Source organism: Strongylocentrotus purpuratus, unplaced genomic scaffold, assembly GCF_000002235.5.
Source record: "Strongylocentrotus purpuratus isolate Spur 01 unplaced genomic scaffold, Spur_5.0 spur5_scaffold_16, whole genome shotgun sequence".
NCBI lineage: Eukaryota > Metazoa > Echinodermata > Echinoidea > Camarodonta > Strongylocentrotidae > Strongylocentrotus > Strongylocentrotus purpuratus.
In genome coordinates, this window is record NW_022145601.1 from 10,936,005 (window position 1) to 10,959,909 (window position 23,905).

The window sequence follows — 23,905 nt, forward strand, 5'->3', positions numbered from 1 at the left end:
AATTATTTAAGAAAGAAGACGATTCGCTGTAACGTTCTCGTCTCTTAATCCTTGTCTCAGTTCCGTCTCCCCCCCCCCTCCTGCGCGAAGGCTTTGACATTCCATTAAATTAATAGAGAAAGAAGAAGATCGTTGTACCGTTTTTTACTCTTAATTCTTGTCTGAATTTCAAAAATGCTTTTTGTCTGCTCCTTTTTCTTCCTACGTCCTCTTCCTTTTCTATCCTCTCTTTTTTTGGCCGGCTTTTTTTTAAGGGGGGCCACCCCACCGCCCCCTGGCTACGCGCCTGCGGTCAGATGAACATATTTTGATACCTTGGCCGCCCCCGGAAACTCAGGGGTTTAAGGCAATAACTTACGGTCAGATAAGCATTCGGGGTCCCGCCTTAGGGCCCCTGTTTGGGGTCGAGGGTGCGGAAACCCCGGACTCTCAGGGGTTTTAGGCATTTTTGATTACGGTCAGATGAACATATTTTTATACCTTATTTGTGACACTGGCAGGACACTGATTGGCGTGAGGTCCAGCGGGCGGAGCCCCCAGAAGCTCAAGGGTTTTAGGCACTAATTTACGGTCGGATGAGTATCAAGGGGCCCGCCTTAGGGCCCTAATTGGGTCCCGGGGGCAGAGCCCCCGTAAGCTCAGGGGTTTTAGGCGTTTAATTACGGTCAGATGAGCATTTTTGATACCTTATTTTGTTGTGACACTGGCAGTTAACTATTCTTTCTTCCTTGCTCTCTTTCTTTCTATTTCTCTTTAATATTCTTTTTCAAAAAATTCGGGGGGGGGGGGGAGGGAGCTGGAAGCTCCCAATCCCCGCCGTTCCGCGGGCCCTGACATGTAGGCATCTTTAAGAGGCATATTTCTTGCCTGGCTGTAAATTTAGGAATTTGTCATTTTATAACAAACGCATACAAAAGTATAATTTACTAAAAAATGAGAAAAAAATCTCGGAAAATTATGTCATTTAAAGATTATGGGTAAACCACCGTTATGGAATTAGAAATAAACCACGATTAAATTTATTTTCCCCGAGCCCCCCCCCCTCCTTTTTTTTCCTTCTTTTTGTTTCTTTCTTTTTTTTCCTTTCCCCTTTTTTTTCCCCAGGGGGGGGGGGGGGGCCGAGCCATCCGGACGTCCCCCCCCCCCTGGATCCGCCACTGAGTCTAGAAGGTAAACGGGTTTCCTTGCATAATTTGAATACTGGGACACTGCTAACGTTTACATTTCACATAATAAGACATACATGTACATGACATATTCATAATTCCTGCAAAGTTCTACAGAATTTGATGTTGGCTGCAAAAGGGACATAATAGTATCTTTCATCCAGTCTCGACCTAGCCGGGCACCCCTATTTTTGGACGGTCCGGATTAGATTTCTCTAGGTTACAAAAAACCGTATCCCTATTCTGATTCAAAACAACTCTTATAACGCTTTTCACTTTGTGAAACAGTAAAATCTAATTTACCCATAAGTATTTAATTTTGTTTAAGAATGTTGATGTGCAATTTTTTTATTTGGGGGTTTGTCTTGAATGATACAGTATACAAATAATACATACCAGTGAGGGTATTAGTAAGAATTACCCACACAAGGTAAGGAGGGTGTTTATACTGTTTTGAAGTTACCGAGTGTGGGTAATTTTACGAATGACCGAACAAAATTATGTGTATTATTTGTTTCATAAGATTACGTTTTATTTGTTTTATAATATGATTTTACTAATGACTGGTCATTAGAATTGGATAATGACCGGTCATTATCCAAATTACGCGTTAGGCAAAATAAATGCCTGGTCACGTGTACGCTTTCATCCAATCATTTGATTAGGACCCACGTCATCATCTTATAAAACCTATTCAATCCATGAAAACATAAGGCATAACGTGTCATGGCGGAACTCAGCTTCAACTGGACAAGGATTCGTGTTGCATTCTGGTGTATCCATTTCCTCGCCAGGGCACCCGACCTGGATCCTACCACCTTGGTCAGTGCATTCCCGCCGTCGCGTCGTAGTACCGTTATCACATGACTTGGTGCACGTTTGCACTTCAACCCAAGGTGACCAGTTTAAACGTACTGTGTCCAATTTGCAGGTCAAACAAAATATAAAGGTCAAGTTCCAACGGTATTCGAAAGACAATACAATTTAGAACTTTAAGAATGTTGATGTGCAAATTTTTTATTTGGGGGTTTGTCTTGAATGATACAGTATACAAATAATACATACCAGTGAGGGTATTAGTAAGAATTACCCACACAAGGTAAGGAGGGTGTTTATACTGTTTTGAAGTTACCGAGTGTGGGTAATTTTACGAATGACCGAACAAAATTATGTGTATTATTTGTTTCATAAGATTATGTTTTATTTGTTTTATAATATGATTTTACTAATGACTGGTCATTAGAATTGGATAATGACCGGTCATTATCCAAATTACGCGTTAGGCAAAATAAATGCCTGGTCACGTGTACGCTTTCATCCAATCATTTGATTAGGACCCACGTCATCATCTTATAAAACCTATTCAATCCATGAAAACATAAGGCATAACGTGTCATGGCGGAACTCACCTTCAACTGGACAAGGATTCGTGTTGCATTCTGGTGTATCCGTTTCCTCGCCAGGGCACCCGACCTGGATCCTACCACCTTGGTCTGTGCATTTCCGCCGTCGCGTCGTAGTACCGTTATCACATGACTTGGTGCACGTTTGCACTTCAACCCAAGGTGACCAGTTTAAACGTACTGTGTCCAATTTGCAGGTCAAACAAAATATAAAGGTCAAGTTCCAACGGTATTCGAAAGACAATACAATTTAGAACTTCACTTAAAACGAAAGGGTTTTAAAATAGCTTTTTGTGGGGGAAAAAAGACCATCAGTTGTCGAATCGACATAATAAGTGGTTGCAAACACCCAACCGAACCGTTGGAAATAAAGAACAGCTGCATCATTCACCTCATGAAGATTTTACTATCTCACTCATATTTATAATAATTAATCGATGTCACGGTGTTGCCATTAACATTTCGAAGTCGTACAAAATGACATGCCCTTTCACATTCGTGAATCGAGGATTATTTTGCCGTCGCAAAATGGCATAAAAAAACAAACGAACCCACAAACAACATCGACAATGATAAATTATAATGATGGGGGGGGGGGGTGGACGCTCGAGGTGAAATATGTAAATGCGTCTTCTTTCATCTCTCTCTCTCTCTCTCTTTCCTCGCCTTTTCACCTCTGGATTGAAGAGGCATATTCCCCTGTGCCCCCAATATCTATACGCGATACGTAGCATGTGTCCCTGGATCTACCCCTGTTCTAGAGAATTAGGTCTTACTCCGAGATCGGAGGTGGTTTTTCTTACCCCTCTGTGACCCACGTGTATCTCCGCATTGACACGGTTCTGTCTCTTCGGTCGGAAACAGACCCTTGGCTCGTATACACCTTCGCATGCCTACTATGCAAAACCGATATCGGGTGTGCATTGAAGTGGTGCACGAGCACCTCGCCCATGGCGTCCAGTTTGAGTAAATCATTTCGCCCATTGCTATACCTATAGTGAAGCCAGAAAACAAACAAACAATTATACAAACGCACAAACAATCAAATATTGTTTACTTTTCAATTCAGTTATCCGAAAAACGTGATCGCGACTGCTTTAAAAATTTCAACCTGGGCAATATCATTAGCCTTGTCTATTATCTATTGGAGTGTGCAAAAGTGACGATGACATATCGCGTAATCCGGACATTATTTCCTTGGGAGTGATGGCTTGTTGTGGGGTGTTGGCAGCGTAATAACACGAAAATTATCACACAATTTCACTCTGTATATCTAATATCATGTGTCTTGGAATATCTAGTCAGCCATTTTTGTATTTCCCTGCCCGAATGGTTTTGGGCCGTGATGATCGTAATTATTGGTTAGCCATTAGATTCGTCTGAATATGTGTGTACCATTTTCTGGATATGATGGAAAATGTCGAATTTATTTTGTAATTAAGAACCCCGTGGAAGCAGAAATAATTTAAATTATCCTTGAGCTGATTTTCCGAAATTCATTGAGATAAATTTAGATGTTATTGTTTAGATATATGGAAACAGAATATAATGAAAACATTGAGTATATAACCGGGGGGTAATAATGAATAAGCGTTCAAATGGCTTGTCAAATGGCTCGCCATCATACTCCATAGATTTAAAAGACCGGTTTTAACATCAGCTTCTATAGATTTGTCCTGTTTTTGTAGTCTGGATGTCATCAATAAATAATATATAGAAAAGGCCAGGAAATTGCGCTTTGACATACTATCCCATCGATTTATGACTTAATCAATACCAAAAGGATTAAATTTGTGATTATTTGAATGATTTGAATTGATTAGAATTGATATAAATCGAATAAAATTTGGATTAAAATTACGAAAATATGTCATCAATCATTTTCAAAGATTGTGCTCACTGTACGTACGGCTCTATCTTTTCGACTTACGTATTGCTCTTCTTAACCTGACGTGATTACTGCTAGAATTTCTGCATGCGAGTGACTGGTTGAACACAGAACAACCGTCATCATCCGTCGTGGTCTTCGACGTCGAATCGTTATCGTATGCGATGTATCCGTATGCGTCGACGGCCGCTGCTGAGTTGTCTTCATCACGGTATTGATGTAGGATTTCTGCTGGATCCGTCAATGCGTACGAGAAGGCTGGTATCGATGAAGGGTCTAATTCGGTTTTAAAGTCTGTTTTTTTTTAAAAGAGACGTTTGAAATCCGCATAAGCATCTACATGTTTTGGTGATTTTTTGTTGAATAAAATCAATAGTAGTCTTAGACTAAATGAAAGACATGTATAGCTGTAGAATCTGAAATTGTTTTTTTTATAAGAAATGAACTATATTTCTCAATACTTTGTACGAATTAGAGAAATACAAAAATACCTCTCACCTCGAATATGATGATGATGATGATGATAAAGGTGATGATGGTGATGATGATGATGATAATGGTGATGACGATGATGATGATGAAGGTGATAATGGTGATGATGATGATGATAATGGTGATGACGATGATGATGATGAAGGTGATGATGGTGATGATGATGATGATGATAATGGCGATAGTACTTATGATGATGACGATGATGATGATGATAATGATGATGATGGTGATGACGATGATGATGATGATAAAGGTGATGATGGTGATGATGATGATGATGATGATAATGGTGATGACGATGATGATGATAAAGGTGATGATGGTGATGATGATGATGATGATGATAATGGCGATAGTTATGATGATGACGATGATGATGATGATAATGATGATGATGGTTATGATGATGATAATGATGATGGTGATAATGATGATGATGATATATACATCATAACGCAAATCAACTTACATGAACATGGTACCAGTTTACAAGGCCGTCTGGTTATCATACTCTTGTTACCTCTGCAACCAAAGACGTTTGAATGCATCGTTTGTATCCTTCTCTCGCTCTGGAGAGAAGGAATTAAGCAATCTCGCCTCCGGGTCTGTTCTCCCTCTCCACACGATGCACTGCATAGAGACCATGGCTGCCATGGTCCCATACCACCCAGTGACTTGCAGAGAAGTACTGTAAAAATCACAAAAAGCAAACGTCGTTTATCCAAAAAATTTAGACGATTTAGCAGAAAACGCATAGCATAGATTGGTAGATAGATCTAGTCACGAGCAACATGATATGAAATGCTAAAACCGATGGCTCAAGACCAAGGTACTTGGTGTTGGAGAGACTCTTGTTGCAGAATTCTTGTTGGGTCCCTTGTCATACTGACGGATCACTATTGATGAACAAAAATAAATGCATCAAAATTCTCCAACCATCGTGAAAATTCGTTATTTATGATAATCATTGTCCAATATAGGTCTACATCTAGAAGTTGTAGATCTAATCAACTGTTCGAAAACGAACCGTGGTTATAGATCTAGACCTAGATGTAGATTTTAGATAATTATATAGACCTAGGTTGATTAGGAGAAATATAATTAGACCCCTAGGATGATCTAGACTTTCATAACAATTTAAAATATAGATCTAGCGTATAGACTCTAGACCTAATTAAACTTCTTAAAATTGCAGTTTTAAATAACCTTCCAGATATAGGCCTACAACTAAAAGTACAAGCTGCCCGGGCACACAATGCTGGGTAGATTTAGGCCTAGATCTTTGGCATAATTATCATGTAGCCTACATGTAAGCCTGTCATATTTTAAATAGCACGAACCATAAAGAAATATTTGTCTTTTAAACATTCTGAAATATTGCATGTAAACTTTTACAGGTTTAAATAAATTGTCCGGACACACAACGTCTTGGTAGGTATAGAGTCTATGCATAGATCTACATGTAGGCCTATACGGTATGGGTATGCACTCACCTTCAAAGCAACAAATAACCAGCAACAAGAACAAATTCCTGTCTCTTTCTACTAGTGATAATCGAACGACCATGGCATTGCATACGGCACTACAAGACGCATTCTTATTCAGCAAGAAGAGAAGACAACTCACAAACAATGTCTAGTAAAAAAAAAATGTCTAAAATCACGAAATCAAAGTAGAAAGATCAATAATAATATCATTCACTTTGCACGTGAGTCTTTGTATCCACTATAATATTATTTTGGAAATGGTTACTACGCGCAAGGATTACGTCACAATTTAACGCGTATTTTATTTCGCGCCAGTCTAGTTGCTAACACCGCAAAAGATGTCTGCGAAGCTAGCACGTCGCACTATTATTACGTCACAAAGCATCCAGGAGGATTGATTGAGAGTTGTTGTTTTGCTTATATCAATCTTATTTGCAGTATGTAAGGAAATGTGAAAAGGTTGCCCATAAATCCGAGTTTACATTTTGTTTGACGTTTAAGGTTATGAATCGCGTTGCGCCGTTTTTTGACAAGTAAACGTTTTACAGTGCATCCCAGAAAAAAGAAACCGAGAATTTTCGATGTTTTATCAATACTTAATCACGATCATGATTAATAAATGACACACATTTGTAAAGCTTAGATCCTCTTCTTTCATTTGAAGCAACTCATATGATGCGTATTTTACGCATGGGTGATTAAAGATAAAGACCCGTTATGATCATTCGATTGTATTGTTAAAGAAACGTTGTGGAATCAATCAGAAAAGGTTGATCATCTAGCATATAAGTATTGGTGTGTACTGCAAGGTTCTGAAATCTTCAAAATGATAAGAAATTTGGCCCAGTCTTCGTAAAGTTACAAACACGTACACAGAAAGATGTCTATATAGGACTTCGCACACGTGCGCGACATGTGCGTTTATCTCTCACAGTCCAATAGATAAACTACTTTACCAAATATATCAATTAGTAGGCGGTTTCCCGGCAAAATTTGTATCATCATGTATAGTAAAAACATATTTTTTCACATGATTGGTAATAAAGAGCTTCCATTTCATTTTTTTAAATTGGGGCGTTTTCAATACTGGTCTTTACCTTTAAAAACAATTTGAAGAGAGAAAAACCAAAAAGTCTTTTGGCGGGCGGTTTCTGAATTTCAAAGAGAAAATCACATTTCTAGAAATTTCATTTTCTGGCCCTTCATATGACACCTATATCAGGAAAGATGAGTCAGTAATAACAAATTTCTGTTTGTTAAAAAAGAAAATGCTTGTATTTCAATAATTTAACTAAACGAATTCGTTTCCACTGGCTGCCTGCCGTAGCAACAAACAGAATTGACAAAAGACTTAACTCCGTTTCGTTGACGCTCAGACATGCACAAAGAAGACGAAAGACTTGATGCACCGGGCTGATCTATCGTCAACGAAACGGAGTTAAGTTTAACAATTAAGCACTGATTCGAGCACTCTTTTCTCGTGCTTTTTCCCACTATATTTGTCGTCTCATCGCATATTTGTTTGTGATATAATTATTCTTGTATTATGTTTTGCATGAGAAATAAAATCATTTGAATCAAATCAATTTAGGACAATTCATTGGTCAATGTCAACTTCAACTTCATTCACGCACCAAATTAAGTCCGGCTCGTAGTACACAAAAATCAGGCCCGTATTGACTTTACACACCGGACTTAGGAGGTGTTTTCAAAAGGAGGGAACATGCATATGCGTACCCTAAATAACACTGAGTGGGGGAGGGGAGGGGGGTGGGGCGGGCCACTGGCAAAAAAGCCGTCAAGGATAAAACGAGTTGCTATACCTGCAAAACCTGAATTTGGCATAGGAAGTATTCTTCTTCTTCTTCTTCTTCTATTTTTTTCTTCTTCTTTTTCTTCTTCTTCTTCTTCTTCTTCTCCTTCTTCTTCTTCTTCTTCTTCTTCTTCTTCTTCTTCTTCTTCTTCTTAGTATAAATTAGATTATGAATTTCACAAATTACAAAACAATTTGGTGTTATTTCATAAGATATGGTCGTACAATAATGTACTCTTTCTTTCAGATGATATTGATCTCACATGGTTGATTTAATTGTTGTTTGTGATAAGTTTGTCTTGAGAAGAAGCTCATAGTTGGAAGTTATGAATTCCCATAATTTAATCGTTTTGAAACACTCTATGGATGTGTAATCATTTGTAATCAGTGTTTAGTACAATTTATGTTTTTTCTCAATTTCTACCGTCGAAATTATTGTTTTTTTATGAATTGTTTAATGGTTACTTTCTCATGTATTACGTACTACTTGTTGTTGATTATTGGTATATGATTCACAAACACTTATTATATTAAGTGCATCACTGTTATTTTTTTATCTGTTTTTATTATTATATGTATTGTAAATAAAGTTTTACTTTCAAAAGTCAAAAAAAGTCTTCTTCTTCTTCTTCTTCTTCTTCTTCTTCTTCTTCTTCTTCTTCTTCTTCTTCTTCTTCTTCTTCTTCTTCTTCTTCTTCTTCTTCTTCTTCTTCTTCTTCTTCTTCTTCTTCTTCTTCTTCTTTCTTCTTCTTCTTCTTCTTCTTCTTCTTCTTCTTCTTCTTCTTCTTCTTCTTCTTCTTCTTCTTCTTCTTCTTCTTCTTCTTCTTCTTCTTCTTCTTCTTCTTCTTCTTCTTCTTCTTCTTCTTCTTCTTCTTCTTCTTCTTCTTCTTCTTCTTCTTCTTCTTCTTCTTCTTCTTCTTCTTCTTCTTCTTCTTCTTCTTCTTCTTCTTCTTCTTCTTCTTCTTCTTCTTCTTCTTCTTCTTCTTCTTCTTCTTCTTCTTCTTCTTCTTCTTCTTCTTCTTCTTCTTCTTAGTATAAATTAGACCTTTTTTTTCTGTAAACGTTTGCTTGGTTGACACTACCGTCCTATTGTTCTGATCGCAAATTCGACACCAACCAACATAACCAACATAACATAGTGGAACTCTTAATTTTTGTCATTATGGCCAGTCTTTTGAAGCAGATCGTTAGTGGATCAGAAAGTGGCTGCACAGTGACAATTCATGGTAATTTTAATTCATTGTTTAGTCATCTTAGGGAGTATTCCCCTTCGAAATTGTTCGTTCAAATTTGTCTAGACTCTGTGCATCGTCTTATCGCTGTCCCATCCATTCGATTTCACGTTTGACCTGTCGGAATAAATAAGGAGACGGCGACATCGCGCGCGCCGCGGCATGGCCATGTCGATGATGCAGCGACGCGCGACGTGAATTCATTTTGTTTACCCATATGTCGCGCCAAGCCGCCAACTACGCTGCTCATGTAATTGAGTATCCAAACTTCACGTACATTTTAAAGTTAGTCTACTAAGAATGTGGTATATCATCCATCATTCTGAGTAGATAAATTTGTACGCCAAACAATGAAAAGCAAAGCAAAAAGTTTTACAACTACTCTACAAAAGTACAAGTTAACACAACTCTCAAAATGGACAACTCAAAAGTTTGTCTTGTTAATTTCACACCAGCAAGTTCAGCAACACTAGCAACAAAAATGTATGAAAGAGTTATGACAGGGGGTGCGGTGGGAGGCATAAGTAGTACTTGGTCAGGATGTTGTCCTTGATCTTGGCAAAGATGTCATTTATTGGTAGACTTGGCCTTAAGGGCTCCCTCGAAATGTTTTTTATGATATTATTCGAGGGAGCCTTAATTTGCACAATGGTGATGACCTCTGACTGGCACTTCCGTGATTGTGCTGCTTCTGTATAATGCGCTGTATGAGTGTTATTCAGCGCATTATACGGAAGCAGCACATTTACGAAGTGCCAGTCAGAGGTCATCACCATTGTGTAGAGATCGTGGATTCACACGGTACACGTGAAAAGGGAGCTGAGCTGTATCGGTCTGGTAAGAAAATTGCTTTTAATTTTTTATTTTTACCTCTGATTATGATATTCTGGGTGTAGTTACGATCACAAGTCCCACACAATTTATCAAAGCCACTGTCCAATATTGGTCGGGTGCGGGAAAGTGTGATTTTGGACACATTTTTGATGTTGTTTACCTACCTCTCCGTGGGACCCTATGGGAGCAAATTAAGGCTCCCTCAAATAATAATAAACACAATGGTGATGACCTCTGACTGGCACTTCCGTGATTGTGCTGCTTCTGTATAATGCGCTGTATGAGTGTTATTCAGCGCATTATACGGAAGCAGCACATTTACGAAGTGCCAGTCAGAGGTCATCACCATTGTGTAGAGATCGTGGATTCACACGGTACACGTGAAAAGGGAGCTGAGCTGCATCGGTCTGGTAAGAAAATTGCTTTTAATTTTTTATTTTTACCTCTGATTATGATATTCTGGGTGTAGTAGTTACGATCACAAGTCCCACACAATTTATCAAAGCCACTGTCCAATATTGGTCGGGTGCGGGAAAGTGTGATTTTGGACACATTTTTGATGATGTTTACCTACCTCTCCGTGGGACCCTATGGGAGCAAATTAAGGCTCCCTCGATTAATATTATAAAAAACATTTCGAGGGAGCCCTTAAGGCTAGGTAGACTGGTTAACAAAACTCGGACCATACACACTTTTAGTAATCAGTTATAGCTTCGTTATGGCTGGTAGAAAAAACATTTGCAATTGATGCAAAATAGAAAAAAAGATAAAGGCGAGGAAATGGAAAACTTGAATTTTGAGAGAGATTTTTCTCTATATGAAGTAATCAAATTCAAATATCATTCTGATCTTGTGTATTTTATCTTCTTTTCACTTACAGATACAGTGGATCATAGTGGCAGATACCTGCTCAAATGCTTCTTGAAAGAAATGGCACAGAGGTAAATATATATCTGTTTGAAATTCACAATATTTTAGAACATTTGGTCGCTGGATCACCTCGTATGACTTTCGTTACTTGGATGGCATGGAGTCTCCGGACGATATGGTACAATCTATCCAGAGTGTACTAGGGCAAGCTTATCGGCAACATTTTCCGCTGGTTGTTCGTCGCCGTTCACCTAATGACAAGCCCTGGATCACGGACAGGTTGAAATCCCTCATCCGTAAGAGACAACGTGCGTTTGAGTTAGCTGACAAAACAACCTTCATGAAACTTCGGAACCAGATTCAGCGCAAGATAAAGCAGCGGAAGTCGGTTTTCTACCAGAAGAAGATTGCAGCCATGAAAAAATCAAGCCCTGGCAAATGGCACCGACAACTCCGCTCCCTCGCTGGCCTGAATAAACGGTCTTCCTTCAATTTTCCGAACGACTTTGGCACAAGCCCTTCTGAGCAGGCAAAACACATCAATGACTTCTTTGCGAATATTTGCCGTGAATTGCCTGCCTTGGATATTTCGTCTTGTCCAGCCTTTCTACCTGCCAGAAGGCCACCTCCTAGAATTCAGAGATTCAAGATCTTTGAGATGCTGAAAAAACTGAATCCTTCTAAGGCTTTCCACCCTGAGGACATCCCTATACAACTGATAAGAGAATTTGCCTTCGAACTTTCCGCTCCTTTGTCAGTCATCTTTAATGTCGTTCTAGATCGAGGTTCCTTTCCGCCTCGTTGGAAGCGCTCTGTCATAACACCGATACCAAAGTCCTATCCAGTGACCTGCTGTTCTGACTTGAGACCTATTTCAATTACACCAATACTGGCGCGTGTGTTTGAAGGTTTTCTTTCGCAGTTCCTAATTAGAGACTTAACACCTCACCTGGATCCGCGTCAGTTCGGCAACATAAGGGGAAGTTCAACCACTCACTACTTGGTGAGCCTCATGGATACCATCCTCCGTGGCTTGGACAAGCCTAGGAAATTTGCTACACTCTGCACGATAGATTTTTCAAAGGCCTTTGACCGCGTCAATCATAATGTTGTGATACACAAACTCATCAAGTATGGTATTGATGAAGCAATCTTATCAACTGTAATTAGCTTCTTGAGTGATCGAACCCAGGCAGTCAGAATCGGTCCATGTATCTCCGAAGAATTATCGCTGACCTGCGGAGTGCCTCAAGGGACCAAGCTGGGTCCTTTGATATTTCTAACGCTGGTAAACGACGCTCTGATGGATTTCGATCAACGGTGGAAATATGTGGACGATTTGAGCATTCTTGAGGTCCGCTCCACTTCTGGCGTCTCGACGTTAGCGGATCATCTCGACAAGCTGACATGTTGGAGTAAGGAAAATGACATAAAATTCAACGTTCAGAAAAGTAAGACCATGTCAATTGACTTCTCCAAAAACAGAGCGAATCCTCCGAGCTTACATCTGAATAATCAACCGATGGAGGACACGAATTGCCTGAAGCTGCTTGGCGTTCTTATACAGGCGAATCTCAAATGGGATAGCCATATCTCCGACGTGGTTTCAAGAGCTGGAAGGAGAATATTCATGATTTGTCGTCTGCGGAAAGCGTCAGTCCCGATGCACGACCTAGTGAATATATATTCCACATATATTCGTCCGTTATTAGAATACGCATCTCCATTGTGGTCTACAAGCATAACAACAAATCAAATCAATGATATTGAGAGGATCCAAAAGCGTATATGTCGCATCATCCTGAGGGATCAGTACATCTCCTATGAACACGCTTTGGAAACACTTGGCATCAGTCGTATGTCCGAGCGACATGAGCAGTTGCTGCTCTCCTTTGCCAAGAGCCTGTTGGCTTCTTCCAGGCATCGAGACTTCCTTCCGCCCCTACGCAGCGAAATATCCTCCCGGCGTCTACATTACTCGCACCACTTGGATACCCCCATGTGTAGGACTGCTCGGTACCGCTCGTCAACAATGCCCTCTGCAATATTAAAGACTGCTTAACGAGAATCTATAAATCGTTTCATTATTTTATTAATTCATTAGTGTTCCTTTTTTTTTAAAACTTCAATTGTATGCCCTTGCTAAATATTAATGTTGTGCTTTTTATCTATAATATAATGTGCAATATCTTATACGAAATTATGTATATTGTTATTCAAATATCAATTTTTTCTTGTTTCAGATGAATGATGTCATTACAATTAACAATAGCAATTGTTAAATACACTCTGTACTATATTTTTTTAGACAAATAACTTTCTTATTCTCATGCATATTAATAGATATTTGGTTTTAAACAAACCGGTATAATAACACGTTTGCAATATACACTTTTATCCAATTTACTCTCAGACTGCCTAAAACTGTAAACATATTTTAATCCGTTGTTTCATTAGGCCTTTAGTGTTCCTTTTTTTTATATATTTTTTTTTTAATACAAATTCATGCCCTTGCCAATTATTTGACTTGGGTCTTTTTTTCCAAAGTAATGTGCAATATCTAATTCGAAATTACACTATATTGTGATATTGTTATGTAAATACTCATTTTAATTTTATTTGAACAACTTTCTCGATCTAGATGAATGCTGTCATTACATTTATATTAAAGGGGAAAACGGAATAGAGACTGTCATTTTGACTTTTACGGTTTAATTTCATCCCATCCAATAGGTTTTTTTTTAATGCTTAATTTCATTTTTTGTAATAGAAATGTTTGTTTAGCAATTGTTAAATACTTTCTCAACTCTTTCGGTCAAACAACTTCCTTTTTTCTTCTCCATTCTCTCCTCCCCACCGTCTTGGTTCTTCAACATGAAAGTATATTATTACATTACTCTATAACTTTGTTTTGCGATTTCGATTTCATCTTACAATGACTTACAATATGTATGTTTTGTATATGTTTATATCTCTCTATATTTTTAACTTGTTTGTAAATTGAACATTTTCAGCCTGCGAGCTGCTTGTTTGATGTGATTTCTCAATAAACCAAACCAATTCAATCCAATTCAAAACATGGCATACATGTATGTACAGGTGTAGATAATAACAAAAATTAAAAATAAAAGAAATGAACCCCCGATAGCTGTCTTTCATACAAGTTCTCCGTACATTTCTATTGTGAACTTGTCCGTTAAGTAATTTTTGTGTGTTAAAAAATTATATTAATTAAATAAAAGGTGTTAAAAAAAGAAGACCTTTTCGAGTTTTAATGAATTTGATCGCATTTAGTCATATCTTTAAACCTTGTCATGTTCTACATGTGTAATAAAATTGTATTCAGTGTCTTTAAAAATGTATGAACAGAAGGAAACAAATTTTCTAAAATGTGTGTTTAATCATTTTTCTTGCGTGAGCCTGCTGAATGTCATTTGGATGTCAGGAATTTTCAAATGAAAATTTGCCTGTAGGTTGAAACGTTATCTCCTCATTCTCTTTTTTATTTGTCTTTATTTTGATACACTTAATTTTTCATTTATTTTTGATCTTTTTTAATTTCAGATTATTTTTCTTCTTTCGGAATAGTGTTGCTATAAAAAAAGAAAAATGGTATGTTGCCAATTGATGAAGAAAAGCTGAGCTTTTAACGAAACAAGACTGTTTTCATGATAGGATGCATTTCTCCTTCTTCTTGTACAAATGTGCATTGTTTTATCAGTCTTTAGCCCATTCAGTATGCCATGTTTTTCTCAACAGTAACACACATCTTTAATATGGTACTATGCACCACATAAGATATAGCAACAGTATTGAAAATATTAAAGTATTTTGCTGATGTTACTTTCAGGGTTGATGAGATTCACCTGTTTGCGTTTGACCAAGCCCCCGATGCCCTCTTAGCTGGTACTGATCCAGAGACAAGGAGGAAGGTCAAAGGTCATGATGGATGGACTGACCCTCAGGGCTGGAATCAGGATCGGTAGGTTTCATACTTTCATTCTATTGCTTTTTTCCTGATCGTTTGACCATCTAATTCCATTCATCCCAATTCCAATCATTTTCTTCTATCAAGGGTCGAGAGACAGCAAGTTGGCTGCATGTCAAACCTTCTTCAGTGACCACTCCTTGTCTATGAACACCACATTTTTATATTTCCCTTGAACCTGCCATACTTCCATAAATAAGAGTCTGTGGATACCCCCACCCACACCTTGACTACTACCCCTTAGGACAACTACACTGAAGCACTCTAAACGACTACACACTTGTAAATACTACCTTCTACTGAGTGAGGGGTTGTTATTTAGGAAGTTACATTTCATTTTATATTATTTTATTTTATTTTATTTTATTTTATTTTATTTTATTTTACTTTATTTCATTTTATTTATTTGTATTTCATATTTTATTATCATTCTTCTTCTTCTTCTTCTTCTTCTTCTTCTTCTTCTTCTTTTTCAGGGGGGGGGGGGGGGGGGGTTAGTTCTAAACTTGTATGGGAGGAGGATATTTATCCGGGGGCAGAGGTGAAGGGTTACATGTTTTAGGAGGGTAGGTGTACGGGGATGGTACTTCCGGGGAATAGTTGTCCTAGAATCTTCTGCTAAATCATGGCTACAGATATATGCTTTCTACGGCAACATGCAAGAATCTTGTGTACCCCATCAAAGAAAGGAGGGGGTTAGAGGGGGAGGGGGGGGGGTGGGGGCGTTAGACTAGATTTCCACGGTGAGAGACCCAATGTTAGCTGTTGTTTGAGGGTTGTTGTCTAGAAGTGCCAGTTAAATCATGCTTATTTGTTATGTAGAGGTCCTGTGGTCGTGGTCGAGTGGTTAAGTCGCCAGGCTATTAATCACAAGGTCCACGGTTTGAGACCCTCTGCGGCACTAACGTCCTTTGGCAAGACATTGATTTACATTTGCCACACTCAACCCAGGTGGTGTAAATGGGTACCTGGCAGGAATTAATTCTTTGAAATGCTAGAGCGCCGTAATGGCAGCACAGCCAAAGCAGGGGGTAATAATCTCCAAGTTTGGAAGCGCTTAGTGATTGTAATAAGCGCAGTATATGAGTATTATTATTATTATTGTTATTATCTTATCAGCAACGTGATACCATCCAACTACAATGCAGTCCAGCTCTCGTCGGAGAAGAGTCTAGTGGAGCATGTGAAGGACAGGAAGGGATCGGGCAGCGGCCAAATTGCAGTGGTCATCGATTCCCTCACACCGTATATCCTGCACCGGTCAGCCCCGTTCACTTGCAAGAGCCTTCATGCATTGACCCATCTTCCAGAAACATCAGGTAAAGAATATTTTAAATATTATGTTTAATAGATGATTGTTTTACTTGACTGCTGAGAAAGCATGTATCAGGCCTGTAAATTACCTGATTTAAATCAGTTTCCCGATTTAAAAAAAAAAAAAATCTGATTTTTTCCTGATTTTCCTTTTTCTTTTTTTCTTCTTCCCAATTTTATCCTGATTTTTGATTTTTCCCTTATTTTATCCATTCTTCCCTATTTTTCCCTATATTTCCCTATTTTTCCCTATATTTCCCTATTTTTCTCAATTTTCTTATTTAAAAGGGGGGAATGTTGTTAGATTCCATTTTTCCCCCCGAATCCTCTTCTTTTTTCACTCAAGGGGGGCGCGGTTGAGGGGAACTCCCCCCTTTTTTTTAGTGCCCACTATCACCCCTGATGTATACACTTGTAACTGGAAGTAAGCAACCAGGGGACCGACAGCTATGATTCCTCCGAGGGACTTGGTAATGAGGATTAATATCTTACCAAAGGGCACAAGCACATTGACTTGGTTTTGAACCAAGGACCTCTCGGTTATGAAACTACTGCTCTACTACTGAGCCTATGCGAATCGAGAATTGATTTAATTTGTTTTACATGAATGTGGGGGTGGGGGGGGGGGGCCTATTTATAAGCAATTTGCTTCTTTGAGGTCCTGGCCATATATTTGTTTGTATTTGGTATGTTTTATGTATTCTATTTTCTATTGTATGTTTTGCTTTTACATGAACTGTATTGTAATAATAATAATAATAACTTTAACTTTTATAGCGCTTTTTGTAAGACATTTATATCAAAGCGCTTTACAATATTGATACAATTAAAACTAAACAGAGTAATGACAAGAAAACAAATTTAAAGTGAAATTATGAAACATGAGATAACAAGGTAAGGTAACAATTTAAGAACTAGGTTGAATATGCATTTTCCATTAGGTAGGTTTTTAATTTTGATCTAAACAGAGTAATATCAGAGATGCAACGAATGGAGGCTGGAAGAGAATTCCACAAACGTGGAGCAGAGCCTGAATGGACCTATCACCAAAGTATTTTGTTTTTGCTTTTTTATTGGTCAAGAGAGTTTGATTTGCAGAACGAAGGGGCCTATTGGGTGTGTATAATTGAATCAGTTCAGAAAGATAATTTGGGGCATGACCATGTAGACACTTGTATATGGTTTAATTAAATTAAATTCAATTCTAAGATCAATTCCATGTAGCTAATGTATTCTGAGATGTATAAATTGTATAGACCAGTTTGTTGTTACCACAAGGTAAAAATGATCCCTAAATATCAACAGATCGTTTAAACATGGAGAAGACCCACTTTGAGCATTTTAGAATGATCACTGCAAAAGTGATGGAAGTGCTTCATGAATACCTTTTGTTTGCCCTCTTGAGAACAATACTTCCGCCCGAGTATCGTAGCATGTACTGCCAGTACATAAATGAATTCCGATTACATAACTTTCATGAGCACGAATCCAGTATTTGTCTCGCCGTTTTTGAATATTTTGTACAGATCACCTTTATTCTGCCATGGGCACGTTATATCTCCGATCTGGCTTTTTACCATAACTTGGCCCAGTGGACATAACAAGGCACTCAAGCATTCAATATCTGATCCTCTTTACTCCAGAATTCCAGGTCACCCAGGTGGTCAGTTTGATCCATTCCGACGTCCATGACGACTCCGTCCTAAGGGCCATCGGTCACCTATCCTCAACGGTCATCCATGTATCGGCCAACATGTCCCTAGCCCCGCTGGACAGGGAACCCATGGGATACTGTGACATCCAACACAAGAGAGCATCAGGGAAAGTATTACAAAAGGTGGGTACAAACTGCTTTAGTGACTATCTGTCTACAAGGCCACATTTTTTGTTTCCCTTGAAAATTGTTTCTCATTGAAACATATACTAAAGGAACCTGTCTACAAAGACCACCTGTCTATAAGGACCACTTATGTTTCCCTTGGGCAGTCACTATAGACAGGTTCGACTGTATTTAGTTTGTGGGCACAAACCCTTGTCATCAGGGAAAGTATTACAAAAGGTGGGTGGAATGCTCCCCGGGGAGTGGAAAATGTGCATACATTGTGGGGGGTAAGCCTGAATCTGATGACCTGGGTAATAATATATCTGTAAAGCGCTAAGGCACATCATTGTTTCGATGTATTGGGCGCTATATAAAGGAGGAGTATTATTAATTTTAAGTTTGCAGGCACAAACCCTTGTCTACCTTAGTGCGTAACAGAGGGTCTGAACTCTAAGACTAAGCAGACAGCATGGTCTACTGCACCCCATAGGCTCTGCACTCTAAAAGAGTCAGGCTCTGCCCATGACTGTTGGTATTGTAGGACTGTCTTGCGACGACTCACGATGACCCTCGATTTGCCCAAATTTTCTGTCTTGTCATGGCACAAATGCGTCGTGGGTTTGTTGTGACCAGGCCTTAAAGGCCGTCACTCAGTAATAGCCTGATTAAAATATCCCATGACCCCATTTTTTTGCAGCATCGGTACAGTCAAACCTGGTATAGCAACCACCTGTATAGAAAGACCACCTGTATACAAAGGACACATTTTTTGTTTCCCTTGAAAATGATTTCTCATTGAAACATGTACTAAAGAAACCTGTCTACAAAGACCACCTGTCTATAAGGACCACTTATGTTTCCCTTGGGCGGTCGCTATAGACGGGTTTCCATAAAGACCACATTTTTTATTTCTCTTTAAAATGGGCTCTCATTGAAACCTGTAGTAAAGGAACCTGTGCCTACAGAATACTTGCATATAAAGACCACTTTTCTTGTCTCCCTGGAGCGGTCTTTATATACAGGTTTCACTGTATTAGAACTATTTGGCGTAAAGAATGCTGAATGATTTGATGATTGTTTATTTTTTCTTTCAGAGAGAAGGATATAGCGTAGGAGAAAACTATCAAATCATCACGTTCCTTGGCTTACCAAGTACTAATACTACATCAGAGCCAGAGCATCAGGTAAACACTTAAAGGGACTTGGTAACATTGTTCAGATGAGAGATAGTGGTGCTAAGGTAGTGACTCCAATGCTAGATGTACAATTAAAGATAATCTGAATATTTGAGTGAAAACGGACCATTATTCATGGTACAAATTGAGAAAAATGATCTGATCGATTCCTTAATTCTCCCAACTATATTATTAAAATTTAATTACATTTTAGGTGAATGGAAATCATCACAAAGCAATAAAATGGCTCTACATTCCATTCCAGACATTTAAGTGTTGACAGATTTTTTATAGCCTGTTTTATGTCTTTTTTTCATGGAAAAACGGTTGGGAAAATTCAAAAATGGTTGAGAGAATTTATTATATACCTCACTTAAGAAATCCAGCCATCTGATTGGTCGAAATTGCATTCATAAACTTCAACTATTTCTGTAAAATTCCCAGTAACCATGGTTAAAACAGTTCTATAATCCCAGTAACCATGGTTATTGGGAAAATAGTTCAGTCTCCATGGTTACCCCATAGGTTTACATGTTAAAAAATGGTCTGAGCGATCGAGGATACCGTACGTGTGCGAAGAATTGGTCGGTAATTTCAATACAATTGAATCTCGATCGATCTTACCGACAATTTTATCTTGCATTGTTGACATGAAGATGAAAATAAACTTCCAAAAACAAAAAAACAACATCTGCCGATAGATCTTGATCTAAATTCGTGCCAATATGCATTGCAAAAGTAAAAGAAGGGCCTGTTTAATGGAGCAGCCGCGAAGCATCCACCACGCGAAGCCGTTTTCAATTCATTTTAATGTATATATAAGAAAAAACAGCTATGTATGGTAACAGAGCGCGATAGCCGAGCGGTTTAAGGCGGTGATTTTAAATACATCACCTTTTGTACGCAAGAGATCGAATCCCATCTTCGACAAAAGTTTGTTTATTTATTTATTTTTTTATTTTTTTTTTTTTTTCCGGCATATAAAAGTATTAATGACTGCTTTAATATTCGAGAAATAGTTGTTTTTATACGCTCTCGGGAAGGTTACAATTGGGCTATTGCCCTCGGTACGCCTCGGGTAATAGCACAATTCTAACCTTCCCTTGAGCGTATAAAAACAACTATTTCTCTCAAAGCAGTCATTAATACTATACTATTAATCACTGTTAGAGGGTGTCATACATCGACTCCTTCAAAGAAAAACATAGATAACTTCGTGGTTTGAGAATTTTTTCAGAAATTTTTGCATGTCAGAGGGTTAGTACAGTAGTAGGAAAATAGTAAGTAACATTTTATACAAAAATTAAGCAATTTTTTCATCAACCTTCAACAATGTTACCAAGTCATTTTTCATCAAATAAACCAAGAACCAAAATAAAAAAGGCACCTGTTCATTGTTCATTGTTGGTTAATGCTGTGTTGAAAAAAGAAAAAACAGTTTTGAAAGTGTTGCTGAATGGAAAAGACAAGCACTACTCAGTAAATTAAATATTTTAGAAGTTCCCCCATGTAGCCTGTTCCTCTGTACAAGTTCTTAAATAATGATTTTATTATTCGTTTTGTCTCTTTGACCTACAGCCTGACCCAACGGCTAATTTGACCTTTAACTTGACCTTGAGTGAATCAGAGAAGAAAGCCAGAGAGAATGTTGTCTTACCTTTCACCAAAGCATCAAACAAGTGAGTGCTTTTGCAACATTAAAGACAAATGCTCAGCCGTTTCCATGTGGAAAAATAGCAATGAAAACAGACATACTAAAGCTTTTCGCCTTGTCCTCAGTGGAGTAAATCGCAAGACTGAATAGAGAACCAAAACCATACAATATGAGTATAGGCTAAAGTAACTATCGCATGCTGGAAGCCGTGTATACTGACCCGATTATATGCCGACAGAAACTCAAAACTAGTGGATTGTAAAAGAAAAGTCCATTCTGAGTGATTGTTGACATCCATTTTCAGGTTAACAGCCAAATGGTGTGAAATCCCTATGTAAAACCTGCAGTTAGGTGTCTTAACCAAATTGCCAAGTTGTGTATTCACCTGCATGTCGTATTTGTTTATTTTATTTAATTTCCAAGCCTGATAATTACCTGATTTAAATGGGTTTTCTGATTATTTTTTTTCCAGATTTTTTTTTTTTCCTCAATTTTTTATCCTTCCCGATTTTACCCCTTTTTTTGCCTGTTTTTCTCCTTTTCTCCCTATTTTTCTCTTTTTTCCCCTAGTTTTTCCCAATTTTCTTACTGAAAAGTTAGATGCCATTTTTTCCTTTTTCCTTTTTTTTTACTCAAGGAAAGGAGGTGGTTGAGAAAAAAAACACCTATTCATTTCATTCATTAAAAACCAAAAAATATATAAGGTAAGAAAATACATTGTACAGATTTGACAAAGAAGATTCATACTGAATATAGGATATCGTTGGCTGTAGGCTCACAGAGTGTATCATAAAAACTTTTGAAAATACTACTGTAACGTTATAAGAGAGGCTATTTTCCCACAGATGAAAAGGTATGAGTCCAAAATGTTGAATTTATATGAAAATATAGTTAACTTTCTTTGAGAGTGCTATTAAAATTGGTATTTGACATTTGTACCACACAGCTCAACAACAGGATCAGGTCAAATCTTCTACGAACCTGACCAGGCCGACGACTACGACGACGAAGATCCAGACGATGATCTCGACATCTAGCTCAACGACCTTAGCTTTTCTTACCTTGATGGGCCCTTTCAGAAAGGTAGTTGCAATTCCTGCCAAATTTTTCTTCTCTGAAAAGGGTATTTCTTTGAGTTTTTTTACGACTGCAGAACACCACACCTTAATCCTAATCCTTACTGTATTCCTGAGCCTATGGTCCAAATCTAATTCTAATCCTATCCCTTAACCTAAAAATAATAATAATAGTAATATTGATAATAATACCATTCTGGTTTTTCTATTACCCGGTATGCTTAACACATCGCATATGATTCTGAGCACTCCTAAACCTAACCTTATCCCCAACCCTAAGGCATTGTGTGGGGGTTCTGCAGTTGTGAGTTGATTATATTTCTTAAAGCATGTTTTTGTGAATGTTACTCAGGTTAGGGAGCGACATGCCCCTGTTTTTTACAGTGACAATATTTGTAATGTTGATGAAATGCTATTCATCACAGGACTTTGTTCTTCCATATCTTACCAAACAAATGCAATCTTGTTTTCTTGCAATTTCATCGTTTTTGTTGTCCATATAAGGTATGGAAATTTTTCGTATTGAGTTTGTACATACATTTGTTTGTGTATACATTGAATGTATATAAGGACTGTACATAAATAACATGAGGACTGGACACGTACATGTACATGTAATCAGTTTTTTTTTTAATTCATCAAAAAGAGAAAAAGAAATACCCTATGAAAAAATATATATCACTGATTGATAAATTTCTGTCAATACATGAACTGAGATATAGATAATGGTATCATAGGAAAAAATGTGCTACATAATCTCAGCTATGGTGTGCATAAATGGGCAACCTGAAGAAAGCGTCCCTACAGAAAATAACATCCACCTTGCATTTCAAAGGAGTGATATTATACAGTGCATCCCAGATAAAACAAACCTGAGAATTCTTGATGTTTTATCATAACTTAATCACAATTATAATTAATAAATGACACATATTTGGAAAACTTAGATCCTCCTCTTTCATTTGATGCAACTCATAATAATGCATATTTCATGCATGAGTGATTAAAATCAATTTGAAGAGAGGAAACCGAAAGTCGTTTGGCGGGCGGTATCTGAATTTCAAAGAGTTTCTGCCCTTTCATATGACACCTCATTCAGGAAAAATGATCTAGGAATAACAAAGTTCTGTTTGTTTAAAGTAGTGCTTGCATACTTGCATATTAAAAAAAAATTAATGAAAAAACACTTTACACAGCACTCATCTATCTCTTAATGGTATTTCCATTTTTCGTTTTAAATACAATATACCATTTTAATATGATTGCTATAATTCAGCCCGTTTGAACAAGCATTTGAAAATGTGCTATCTAAATACTTTATTTAGTAACATTATTATCATCATCGCAAAGGAAATGAGCACTTCATGAAATAATCATTCTTAATGGCTAGAAAGGTCAAGAGTGAAAATTGCTTCCGATTTGGAGTATTTGTCAGTCTCTTTCAACAACTCATCACTCTTCAGGAAAGTGTGTCCTTTTTTTTTTTAATGCAATAAAATGACTAAAAGCTAAGCCTGAGATAATTCTTGCTGGAGTAAACGAAAACGTGTTCTGTACCAAAATAAAATCACATCTAACAGGTTTAGATGAATCTGAAATATTTCTATTGTTCTGATACTGCCTATTGGCTTGTAGTGTCTCATCATCTAGGCCCCGTCTCTTAAAAAGAATTGTAATTGGTCAGTATT

At 37.7% G+C, this 23,905-nt stretch overlaps 2 protein-coding genes across 2 annotated transcripts; one reads left to right on the forward strand and one right to left on the reverse strand.

The window, feature by feature from the left end:
- Positions 1-3,334: 3,334 nt before the first annotated feature.
- LOC105447274 (SCO-spondin-like) lies at positions 3,335-5,692 on the reverse strand. The gene is made up of 3 exons (XM_030987363.1): positions 5,422-5,692; positions 4,500-4,751; positions 3,335-3,561 (listed from the first exon to the last, which is right to left on the reverse strand). Exons 1-3 carry the CDS (start codon positions 5,612-5,614, stop codon positions 3,335-3,337), a joined length of 672 nt encoding a protein of 223 aa, XP_030843223.1. The 5' UTR covers positions 5,615-5,692.
- Positions 5,693-9,346: 3,654 nt separating this feature from the next.
- On the forward strand, positions 9,347-23,156 carry LOC587346 (elongator complex protein 5). Its single transcript, XM_003727829.3, has 8 exons — positions 9,347-9,478; positions 11,199-11,259; positions 15,039-15,170; positions 16,296-16,495; positions 18,134-18,327; positions 19,407-19,496; positions 21,066-21,166; positions 22,088-23,156. The coding sequence occupies exons 1-8, from the start codon at positions 9,415-9,417 to the stop codon at positions 22,176-22,178; spliced, it is 933 nt and encodes a 310-aa protein (XP_003727877.2). The 5' UTR covers positions 9,347-9,414; the 3' UTR covers positions 22,179-23,156.
- The last annotated feature ends 749 nt before the right edge of the window (positions 23,157-23,905 follow it).